Source organism: Papio anubis, chromosome 9, assembly GCF_008728515.1.
Source record: "Papio anubis isolate 15944 chromosome 9, Panubis1.0, whole genome shotgun sequence".
NCBI classification, from domain to species: Eukaryota; Metazoa; Chordata; class Mammalia; order Primates; family Cercopithecidae; genus Papio; species Papio anubis.
Window position 1 is genome coordinate 117,289,048 of NC_044984.1, and position 12,767 is coordinate 117,301,814.

Below are 12,767 nucleotides of genomic sequence, written 5' to 3' on the forward strand. Positions count from 1 at the left end.
ACATGAACTTTCCAACACCTGACCTGGAATTTGGTTCAACAGATAAAATTTAACTCTCACATGACTCCAATTACTCATCTTCTATTCTGTTTAAATGAGAAAATGCTATTCTAATAATGGAATTTTGTTTTCAGTCTGTGGGTAGGGAAAGGGATTAGTCAAAAGAGAATCTGTTGAGATTACTCCACTGAAATTTCATAATGAAAAACCTATATAATCATATCTCATGTAAGGGATCAGATATTTTACCTAAAAACTGCCTAGACAAGACAAAAAAAAGTTAAATGTTGATTTCTTTAACAGATTTGTTTTAAACAGATTTCAAAGATGTTAATTGCATTATAATTTATGACAGCAAAAAAGTGCCTAAATATCCAATAAAGGAATGGTTATATAAATGATATATCCACATGAAATATCACGTAGTTGTTAAAAATCATGTCATGTAAGAATACTCTGATTTAAAAAATAAGAAAATACCCAGAGTATAACTTTAGGTTAAAATCAAACAAAAACCTCTACAAAAACTCTAAAAAATCCCAAAAGGAAACAACAAAGGAAAAAAACTTAAATGCTTTAACAGTGTTTATCTCTGGGTAGTGATATGATGTGATTACACTTTTCTTCTCTACGGCTTTCTGTGTTTTCCAAATTTTCTATAATAAACATGTAAAAACTATTATTTTTAAAAGTTTGATTAGTTGGGATCAGAAATAAAACATACTATTATACTTCCCTGCCTTCTTAAACAGAGTACATGAAACTAAGGTAGCTTTCCTTGAGGATCTAGAATTGTCGGGATGAATATCAAGTCACTGTGATGCTGTCTCTGATAGAGCAATGCCCTCGGGCTATGGAGGCAGACAGGTATGCTTCTCCCCTAAATAAGCACTTGCCAAAGTGTGCCCCCAAGGACCCAGTCCTGTGAGCTTTTCTAAGAGCTCTGCAATCAAGTGTGAATGAGAAATACTGTGTAAGCTGCCCCTCTGGAACTTCACCACACACTCCAGCAGAAGAAACAAAACAAAACCCCTCTTGGCCGGTGTGTTGGCTCACACCTACAATCCCAACACTTGAGAGGCAAAGGCAGAAGGACTGCTTGAGCTCAGGAGTTTGAGACCAGCCTAGGCAACCATAGTAAGACCTCATCTACATTAGAATCAAAAAAGTTAGCCAGGCATACTGGCAAGCGCCTGTAATCCCAGTTACTCAGGGGGCTCGTTTGATGGAGGCTGTAGTGAACTATGGTCATGCCAACACACTCTAGCCTGGGCAACAGAGTGAGACCCTGTCTCAAAAAAACAAAACACAAACCCCTCTTTAATTCCCAAATTTATTTACCATGGAACTCTTTTTAATGTCATTATAATACAATTAACATCCACAAAATTAGAGATCTAAGGGAAACACTACCCTAGTCAAACAGCCACAAAACGTATTCACAGCAACAGCTTCCACTTACTGGGTTCTTTTTCTTGCCAGGCATGGTGTAAAGCAGTTTATACACATTATCTGATTTAATCCCCAGAATAACTCAATAAGGATGGTATTACTCACTCCCATTTTAAAGAGGAGGAAATTGACATTTAGGAAGGTTAAATACTTGCCCCAAAGTTTCCTAGCAACCCAAATCCTGTCTTAACTGTGATGCTTCAACAGTTAACTTTTCAATTTTTGTGCAGCTTTTATGGCTTTTGCCTCCTCTTTCTGTCACTTATTTCTTGATGATGTTATTGGCTCTTCTAGTTTTTCCCTAGTGTTAACATTTGCCACTGGTAGATAAACCATATGACTAAGTGAATTATTATTTGAACTGTGAGCAAAGCAAGACTCAGCAGGCTCTGCTATGAGTCCAATATGTGTCCTTGAAGTCAGTTATCTGAGCTGCCCAAAGATCATTTTTCTCAACCATCTTTCAGCCTCCTAACTCATATCCCAGCTTTCTAATCTCATCCCCTCAAATCCATCCTTCCCCTGTCTGCCAGATGCATCTACATAAATGATGAGTGTGACCAACCACAGCACTCCCTGGCTTAAATCCTCCAACGGCTCCCTGCCTAGAGGATCAAGCCCAAGCTCCTTAACAGGGCATATGAGGCCATCTGGTCCCTGGCTGCCTCTTGGGCCTCAGCCCCCACTACGCCCTGCCCTGGTCCCTCCAGCAATGCTTGTAATATTCCTGCGCACACACACACTCTCCCTCTGTCCCAGCTTCTTCCCTAAGTGCCTTTGTTCCTCCCATATGCCTGGGAGCCCTTCTCCCTCATTACCTGGCTAACTCTTAACTCATTCTCTGAATCACAACTTATGAGTCATTCATCTTCTCCAGGAAACACTCCCTGCTGACCCCCTACTTCCAAAGGCTACTGGATCTCCCCCCACCAGCATGTTGGCCTCACTACTGGATCTCCCCCCACCAGCATGTTGGCCTCACTACTGGGTTTCACGGGTACCCTGTACACCTGCATGATCCTAAATGATGAAAACTATGTGGTTTACTGGTTTCACATCCCCCAAGTGGCACACCACCGGTGCTCCGCAAAGGCTGGGTACATGAATAAACTTCCTGACCTCAGTCATGTTCACATTAATGAAAACTGCTGTCTGATGGCAAACATTTTAGCCCACTTTTTTTTTTTTTAGAGACAGGGTCTCACTATGTCATCCAGGCTGGTCTCAAACTCGTGGGGCTCAAGAGATCCTCCCACCTCAGCCTTCGGAGAAGCTGGATATACAGGTGTGAGCCACCACACCCAGCGCTGATGACAATCATTAATTAGCACTATGTTCCTCTACTATCCTAGACACTGGGCTGCAGATATAAATATAACCTCGAGGTGCCATCAGTTAACCTTGGAGATAATAAAAGGTTTGATTTAAAAGAAGCATTAGTTATAACACTGCTTGAAATATAACAAATTATTCAAATATCCACTTTTCACATAAACCCTTTGACAAAGTAATGAACAATGTTCCTCACAATTCCATGACAAATACTTTGAAAAGCTTTCCCTTGACACACTGTAATGTATTCTAGAGACAACAAAGCTAAGCTAAGTCACCTCTCTACTTTCATTCTTCGCTTGGAAGAAATTCTACAAAGACCCTTCCTCTGCTTTTGTATCACTGGGTAAGACATCATTTCCAATGATGAAATTTGAAAACTTACATGGCTGGGGAAGGAAATAAACCAACGAGAACTCTTGTCTCAGCATGTTCTGAGCGCCAGTGATTACCTACGAGTGGCTGACACACGGTCTTCTAGATCACCTCCCACTGCGTACTTGGCATGAATAGCAACATTCGGCTACAAATACTGTAATCGAAGCCAAACAGGCAACAAGGCTGGCATTCCTCAGCTGAAGAGCACAACTACTCTGCATACAACCGACCGGTGAGGGTCAAACAGTGCAGTCTACTTCCGGGTTCCTCTTCCGGCCAGTCTCTAACAGGATGTTAGGTCATCCAACTTGTTTCTCTCGTTTCTCCAATCCCTTCCATGGCACCTCTTTCCTTCTCCCAACCCACTAATAGCTCCTAGTGGCCTTTCAAACTTTTATATTCTTCTTGATTTCCACAAGCACTTGGAGGAGAGTGGCTCGAATTTCTATCACCAAGCAGAGCATTCTCCCTGAGCTCCAGAACCACACTCCAAATGCTTGCGGGACAGAGCCCTGCCCATCCCTCATGCTCAGCCTAACCCGGCCTCAATGACTCCATCCTTCCTGCACCCCTACTGCCCCTCCCCTCCCCACTCACCAGAGCCCCATCTCCTACTCACTTCCACTTCAAGCCCGGTTATCACCACTCACTCAGCAGCACTCACCGGGCACATCCTGGGTGCCAGGCACTGTGCTGAGTGCCAAGGACAAAAAGACAAACATGACAAAATGCAACACCCAAGCCAGTGGGAGACACAGGGAAGTGACTTACAAAATGTGTGTCAAATGCCACAGGAGAGGTATACAAAGAAGCTAAGGGACCACGTGCTTGTGACTGAGGTGGGAAAAGCACTTCAGAAGGTCAGCAAGAGAAGGGACATGAGAAAGGGAGTCTGGCCAGCTGGTCCAAATACCTCTCCCAGAGCCCTAGCTCAAATCCTAATTTCTTCCTAACCTCCACTTCCGAAGCCAACCTGGTCCTGCCACGTCAAGCCAACTCACGCTCTGCTGCCAGATTAACCTTCCTAAAGATCAGTTTCAGGCCGGGAGTAGTGGCTCATGCCTGTAACCCCAGCACTTTGGGAGGCCAAGGTGGGCGGATCACCTGAGGTCAGGAGTTCTAGACCAGCCTGACAAACGTGGAGAAATCCCGTCTCTATTAAAAATACAAAATTAGCCGGGCGTGGTGGCGCATGCCTGTAATCCCAGCTACTCGGGAGGCTGAGGCAGGAGAATCGCTTGAACCCGGGAGGCAGAGGTTGCGGTGAGCCGAGATCGCGCCATTGCACTCCAGCCTGGACAACAAGAGTGAAACTCCGTCTCACAAAAAGAAAAAAAAAGAAAAAAAAAAAAAAAGTTTCACCTGACTGCTTCTCTGCTCCAAAATGGTCACGAAGCTCCCCGTTTCCTCCTAAATTAACCACCACGGGGCGCACACCCTGACACTCTCCCTCACCAGCCCTATTTCTTGTCATTTCTCTACACACAAGTACATGCCACCTGGCCAAAGTAGATGATAACTCGCTCGTTGGACAACCCGTCCCTGCTTTCCTGCCTCTGTGCCTGTGTCACTTCCTCCCGAGCCCCCCCATTTTTGTCCACCAAAGACCTACTCAGAGAAATAACTAATTCACGACAGTGGGCATGGGGAAGAGCACACTGAGGGCAGAGCACGAGGCGGGAGGTTCCACTGGTTGGCAGTGTTTACTTCCTCAGCTGGGTGGCAGGTACACAATGTTCCTTATTCTCTGTGTCCTCTGGTAGATATTATCCTATTTAATAATTTATTTTCTTAACGCTTACCTACCTATCAAAGTCTGTCTCTTGTTTTGTGGGGACGTAAGTTAGAAAACAAAGTCTGCCTCTTGCATCAGAAACATAATGCAGCCAGAGAGCTTTTTCATCTGAACTTCAATGTCATTTAGAATTCACATCTGGCTTTTTTTTTTTTTTTTTTTGACAGTCTCACTCTATCACCCAGGCTGAAGTGCAGTGGCATGCTCATGGCTCACCACAGCCTCAACCTCCCAGGCTCAGGCAATTCTCCCACCTTAGCCTCTGGAATATCTGGGACTACAGGTGTGTGTCACTACGCCTGGCTAATTTTTTTTTTTTGTAGATATGGAGTTTCGCCATATTGCCCAGATTGGTCTCAAACTACTGGGCTTAAGTAATCTTCCCACCTCGGCTTTCCAAAGTGCTAAGATTACATCCACTGCACCCAGCCTGGCCTTTTCCTTATTCTCTTTTTTAAAAAAACTGTGGTAAAATATACATAAAATTTTCCATCGTAACCATTTTTAAGAGAACAATTGACAGTTCAGCGGCACTGAGTACATTCACATTATTATGCCACCATCACCACCATCCTCCTCTAGAGCCCTTCATCTAACTGAAACTCCCTATTCCCTCTTGTATTGTAGACATCTCTGTATTTAGTTTATTCCCCAATTATAACCTAGGGATTATGTCCCACTTGTGTATCTATCCTTTACAATGCTCTGCACATGGAAGTGTACAATAGCTGTGGAACTGAAATGGAATCTTCCATTTGGGCATCAAGGAGACCACACCTTTCAGCTAACAATAATGATCTACCAAGTGTTCACTCTGTGCTAAGTACGGTATTAGGCAGCTTACATACTGATTTCATTTAATCTACCCAACAATGCTATGAAAAAGTTATTGTTATTTTCTCCTTAATTTCCAGTGAGGTAACTACAATTAAAAAGACTAAATACTTGTCAAAATGTCACACTGCTGGTATCAAAAGCCAGTTCTGACTCCGACCACTGTGGAATGCCACCCCTACTGCACTTTTAGCAAATGCACAAGAGCAACTAAATAAATTGATCAAATTTCATCTAAGCTAGTCTACATATTCTGAAAATTGCATCTTAAAACAAAGGGAGCTGGCCTCTACTGAATGCTTCTTCTGTACCACTTCTGTTGTGACATTTAGCCTTACAAGTACCCTAAAAGGCAGGCATATTATCCTTCCCTTACAGTTGAGGAAACTGAAGCACAGGGTTTAAGTCACTTAAAGAAGGTCACACAACTCAGCTCCATGCTTTCCATGAAATCTTGATGCTTCACTTACCGATAAACTGGCATACAACTGAATTTCAGTAGATATTCCTAGGCACAGTAAATTTTTTACTCACGTAAAAAGGTCCATGGAAAAGATTTAAACGTAAAAGTTGAAGCCTTTATAGGTACATAATGATTATACAACATGGATAAAAAACTCCAGTAGTATTATACTCAGAGTGCAAATCTTAGCTTCTAAAACACAGTCTCACCAGGATTCAGAGTGTGTTCAGGAGCCGGTCCCTGGATTTAAAGCAAGGTCAATACGTTTCAATGAGCCATTATGATTCATGCAGTAGCTTTCAGCCCCACACACAAATCACACCCGAACACGCCTTAGGGAAACAGCTTCTTCCAGACCAGAGCTCTTTACTTTCTACAAAACAATCTGTCTTTCAGACCCTCAGCATTTTTTCACACAGGCATGGGCATTTTCAAGCCATGGGAACAAAGATCCCCAATTTGAATCTTTAGTGGAATCTTTAGTTAGCAGCAACCAATCAGCACTTCCTCAGAAAGCAGAGTGAAGAAGTGACTCAAGAGGTTCGGTTTAGTTGCCTAATCCCGTAAGCGACAGTTCCTTTTAAGGGTGTGCCCTGCAAGTCCAATGGGGTTAATGTGGGCAGATGAAGGCGCATTCCACTGCCATGTAAAAATAACTTTAAATAAAAATAAAATACATGCATATGAAACATCAGCCTGCAGCACAGGCAAGAGCATAAGATCATGAAGGATATACTACATTTAGGGAATTGCATAATGAACAGGAGGAACAGGAAGAGAGAAACTGACACACAGGACCAGAAAATGAGACTGTAGCTCCGAAACCATGTTCACTACTTAAACTGCACTGAAACTCACACGCCACAATTAAAACAATGTAAGTGAAGCCTAATGAACAGCTGCACTTAAACCTAACAGCGAATGCCTTCAAAACCTAGCCACATTTTCCAGCCTCCACAAAATATCCCCTCAGGCTTAAAGAAGCCTTACTCTACAATTTAAAACACTTCCTTCTGCCAATTAGGAAAAAAAAAAAGAAAGAAATCCTTCAGTTCCGGTTAAGAGATTCTACGCTGTGAAAGGCCTGTTTTATTTACCATTTCATCCTATACCTACTCAAATACATACTCATTTTGACCACAGAAAGGTAAATGTTTGGATGGGCATGGTGGCTCATGCCTGTAATCCCAGCACTTTGGGAAACCAAGGCAGTAGGATGGTTTAGGGCCAGGAATTCAAGAGGCAACGTAACAAGACCCCATCTCTACAAAAAAACAAAAACAAAAAATTAGCTGGTGGCGGTGGGGTGCAGTGGCTCATGCCTGTAATTCTAGCACTATGGGAGGCCGAGGTGGGCGGATAACCTGAGGTCAGGAGTTCAAAACCAGCCTGGCCAAAATGCTGAAACCCTGTCTCTACTAAAAATGCAAAAAATTAGCAGGGAGTGCTGGCGGGAGCCTGTAATCCCAGCTATTCGGGAGGCTGAGGCAGGAGAATCGCTTGAACCCGGGAGGCAGAGGTTGCAGTGAGCTGCGATCACGCCACTGCACTCCAGCCTGGGTGACAGAGTGAGACTCTGTCTCCAAAATAAATAAATAAATACACCTGGCGTCAGCGTGCATCAGTAGTTCTAGCTACTTGGGAGGCCGAGGCAGGGGGATCGCTTCAGCCTAACAGTTTCTAGCTACAGTAAGTTATGATCTTGCCACTGCACTCCAGCCTGAGGAACAGAGTAAAACTGTCTCTTAAAAAAAAATAATTAATTTTAAAAAAAGGAAAAGGGGCCGGGCGCGGTGGCTCACGCCTGTAATCCCAGCACTTTGGGAGGCCGAGACGGGCGGATCACGAGGTCAGGAGATCGAGACCATCCTGGCTAATACGGTGAAACCCCGTCTCTACTAAAAAATACAAAAAACTAGCCGGGCGAGGTGGCGGGCGCCTGTAGTCCCAGCTACTCGGGAGGCTAAGGCTGGAGAATGGCGTGAACCCGGGAGGCGGAGCTTGCTGTGAGCCAAGATCCGGCCACTGCACTCCAGCCTGGGTGACAGAGCAAGACTCCGTCTCAAAAAAAAGTATTAAAAAAAAAAAAAAAAAAAAAGGAAAAGGGGCCAGGCATGGTGGTTCACACGTGTAATCCCAGACTTTGGGAGGTCTAGGCAGATGGGTCACTTGAGGCCAGAAGTTCGAGACCAGCCTGGCCAACATGGTTCAACCCTGTCTCTACTAAAAATACAAAAATTAGCTGGGTGTGATGGCACACACCTGTGAGCCCAGCAATGCAGGAGGCTGAGGCACGAGAATCACTTGAACCCAGAAGGTGGAAGTTACAGTGAGCCGAGATTGCACTACTGCACTCCAGCTGGGCAAAAGAGCAAGATCCTTTCTCAAAAAAACAAGGAAAAGGTAAATGTTGTTTAGGCTAATTGCAAATCATAATTTACTCAACATTCTTGAAATGGGATCCTAGTAACTTTCAGGATGATCTGGTATTAATGATTGTCAGTCTTCTTTCAGAAAGAGAGAACTATTAATACAAGTGATTAATTATTGCAATTACTTTTTATTGAGCCCTACTGATGGGCTGTGTTAAGTATTAACAGGCACTATCTCACCTGATCCTCACATTAACTCTATAAAACAGGTATTACTGTCGTCCTTTTCCAACAGATACTCAGGCAGGTGAAGTGACTTGCCTGCAATCACACAGCTGGGTAGCGGCCAAGTCCAGTCTGGAGTGTGTGATTCCAAAGCCAGAATGTTCTTTAACACGCCATCGCAAATGTTCCATTTGGTCAACAGTGGACAGTTCATAAAATATTGTCTTCTATTGTGTCTCACAATCACCCCCAACATAAGCCAATGCATAGCATTACCAGGTGAGTAAAGCTACCATGAACAAAAATTTTGGTTGTTCACATTACACCCATTCCCTGAGAAAGGCACCACACATGACCAGGACAACAGGATTGACAGTGATCCTCCCTAGGTGAGCTAAGATATTTTGGTTTTCAAGTTGTTTCCGTGTTTTAAAAGCACTACACCCAGAAAAGCAAACTACTGCTGAGTAATTTAACGTGAATTATGCAGGCTTATCAAGTGGAGTCACTCAGGCCTCAATACTTCTCTTGGGTATTCGGGTATGAAGGTCACTTTTACTCAAAAAAAAAAAAAAAAAAATCCTGCCAGATGAATTTACCTTTCTCTTTAAAAAATGAGCTTCAGGTTCTGAGGTAGAGGAAACAGGTGAGGTTGTCCCTAACAGCCTCCAAGTGAACAGAATGAACTTGATTCTTTCCACAATCTTCCCTCCACTAAATGCAGTTTATTTCTATTAACGTTCCACCAACAAAGCTACAGTACTCAGTTCTTACTGCAACGGAATAGTCACATATACCAAAATAACTTGTAGGCAGTGTTACACATTAGAAAAATATACCTATCATTTTATTATTAAACCAGAAAAACCCTGCTGACAATCAACAAAAGGTCTCCCAGCAACTGAAAAGCAGAGAAACTAAGCAAAGATTTTTTTCTTTGGAGACATGAAACTCATTCAGCTAAGAAAGATGGATTTTGTCACTTATTATTCTCCAAAATGGAAGGTGCCACATGGAGACCATAAACGCGGTAAATTGCATCTTGGAGCAACGTTATTATGTGCCAAGTTACAAAGCCCATGAATACAAGGGGTGTATTAATGGAAAGACTGATACCATCTTACTACAGTGGCCTCTCTGTAGCTCCGGACAATGATCTGTTGAGGGTTTTCCAGGGATTTTGAATGTGCAACCTCCATACAAGCTCTCTTTTAAGGGGGCTGGCTTGGTGCTGAACAATCCCTCTTCGGAAAGAAAGCCAAAAGCCCCCACACGGGCTCCTGGGTGAGAGGCTCAGCACAGTAGGTGTGGGACGGCTCAGACTTCGGAGACAAAAAGGAGTGGTAGGTAGGCCAGGAAGAGCTGGGATTTGCCTGGGCCCACCTGCCTGGAGGAGAACCAGACCCATAAGATCAGACTTTCCGAGAATGAGTCCAAATTGGTTGAGAGAAAGGGAGCACACACTGCAAATCCGCAAGGATGAAGTCAGCTACCCCAGAGCAAGCCACACCTCAAGGTATGAAGGAAGATAACCAGAAACAGGAGCTGGCACATGCCTTCCAGGGGCTGGGCAGGGTCTGACTCTCAGAGGTGAGGGTTGGCAGCCAGCCCCAAACCCCCATTTTATCTTCTTCCTGAACAGCTCCAGGAACCTTCCTTAGTCTCAGACACGTGGGACACAGTGGTACAAAGCCAGCCACAAGAAATTTCCCACCTTCCCTTCCTCGGTGGAGGGGGCAACCCTTAAAGAAAAATGTATCCTGTCGCCACCCTTAGGCCCATCCACGAACCCCCATAACTCTGCTGGGGCCACTTCAAAAGAAGTCAGACTCCAGGGGCACTCTTGGGACCCCTTAGATACAGGGAACCTTCAAACCTTACCCTGGCTATGGTATAACCATGGACTCCCGCCTCCAAACCCTGGGGACCCTCGCCCAGCCCTTAAAGCCCCTCAGAACCACCTCCCAGACTCAGCTACAGACCCTCGGCCACCCGAACCCATCTTGGAACCCTCAATCCTCTCCTAAGAGTCCTATTTGGCTAGTCCACTCAGTCCCCCAAAACCTACTCTGATCCCCTATAGCTGCCTCAGTCCCCCTGGATGCCCCCAACCTTTCCTCTCAAAGGAAACCCCTCAACCTCTACCAGATCTAGCTATTGGTTCCCCTCAGTCACCCCCAATCCTTGCCTCCGACTCAGCCCCCTATTACTCTCCCCTCTCCTCCTGCCAAACCAATCTCAGATCCCCCCAATTCCGTCCTCTCCCGCCTAGACCCAACAATAGCACTCTAGTCCCCAAATTCCCATTCCAGGCTCCCTAATCTCCATTTCAGACCCAGCCTTAAGTCCTCAGCCCCGCAAAACCTTGTCTCAGGACCCCCAATCGGCTCCCCAAGCCCCTTCTCAGGACCCTTTTTCCCGCCTCCGCCCTAGTCTCGGTCCCCTCAGTCCCTCAAACCCCCTCTCAGGCCCCCTATTCCTGCCTAAGCACCAGTCGCGGTTCCCTGGCTCCCGAACCCCTCCCCAAGCGCCCCCATTTCTAACCCAGTCCCTGAACACGACCGGAGGCGCCGCGGTCGCCTCTGCCTCCGGCCACAGCTCGAGGAGCGAACCCCGCTCGAGGCCCCACAGACGCCGCCTTAAGCTCAGCACGGCTCACCTCCTCCATCTTCTGCACCATCTCCGTCAGCTGGTCCTCGTCCTCCAGCAGCTCGTTGAGCTGCACCAGCGACAGCCCGGCGAACCGGGCTTCGCTCCCAGCGCCCGCCATCCCCGCGTCTCGGCCGTCGCCACCACCGCTCCGGTCACCAGGCTCCACCGACCGGAAGCGCCGCCCTCAAGGGCCGCCCCCCGCGGGGGGGGGGCACGTGACGCCAGCCCTGGGTCGTGACGTCATCATTGTGCGGGCGGGCGGACGTGACGTAAGTGTCGCGGCTCGCGTGAAGTGGAATTATCAGGGACAGTCGGGACTTCTAAAGGGAGAGGAAGGGCCCTGTGATTGGGCTGTGACGCGTGACCGCATTAATGACGTCACTGCGACTCAGGAGAGTGCGCCATGAGGTCATAAAAGCCTTTTTCCTCCAGGAAGAGAGATACTGTGATCCAGGGAAAACCTGCAGCGGGAAGGAAGTTACTGCAGCCTGTGAGCCCAGCCGGATGCAGGGAACCCAAAAGACAGATACTTCATGGGGAAACAACTTTAGTTGTCATTGGTTCCTTGGAATTGTGGAGCTGCCACGTCAGTCATTTAACAAATATGTTTCGAGACCTACTCTGTACTGAGCATTGAGTATACAGTTCTGAATAAAGCAAAACGGACCCCTGCTTAAATGGAGCTAACAGAATGAAAAGGACGCAAACAAAACAAATAAGTAAAATAATTAGGAGATCACAAATAAGGAAATGTACACTGAAATAAGAGAATAAGAAGACCTTTAGGGTAGTAAGAGATGGCACTTGCAGTGAAGGTGGCGTCTAAGGAAATGTGAAGGATGAGAAGGGAGGAACCAGCCACCATTCCTGTAGGAAGCTCAAGGCAGCAAAACCAGCACGTGCAAAGGCCCTGAGACAGGACTAGCTTGGTGCATTCAGGAATGGACAGAAGGCCAGTAAGGCTGGAGCATGTGAGCAAGGACCCATTGAGTGGCCCTTTGCATCACCTCAGAGGAAGGTGCCCAGACATCCAGGTGGGCCAACCTGTGCTCTTTCAGAAACAACACGATTTAGGGTGCAGTTGCTCTCAGTCTCCCAGTTATCAGGAAGCCTCTTAAGATCCAGGAGCCCGGGAACTCATTATCCTACTTTGGAATCTGTCACAGTTCTAACTGGAAGAAACCTAAGGCTGAAGTTAACCATGACAGCCCCTAATTTTACACATAAGAAACTGAAGCCCTGGGAGGGAGAAGTGTTTTGGGCT

The 12,767-nt window shown here is 45.8% G+C and overlaps 1 protein-coding gene across 2 annotated transcripts in view; it reads right to left on the minus strand.

Annotated features, from left to right (window-relative positions):
• VPS37B (VPS37B subunit of ESCRT-I) overlaps window positions 1-12,484 on the minus strand; it is a 33,977-nt gene extending 21,493 nt beyond the window's left edge. Inside the window, exon 1 of one of the 2 annotated variants that reach the window (XM_009181925.4) lies at window positions 11,511-12,484. In XM_009181925.4, the coding sequence (XP_009180189.1) occupies window positions 11,511-11,621 (111 nt within the window). In that variant the 5' untranslated portion in view covers window positions 11,622-12,484. Of the gene's footprint in view, window positions 1-3,169; window positions 4,303-11,510 lie in introns of those variants that run through there. The other variant, XM_031650857.1, reaches the window with a different exon arrangement.
• Between the last annotated feature and the right edge of the window lie 283 nt (window positions 12,485-12,767).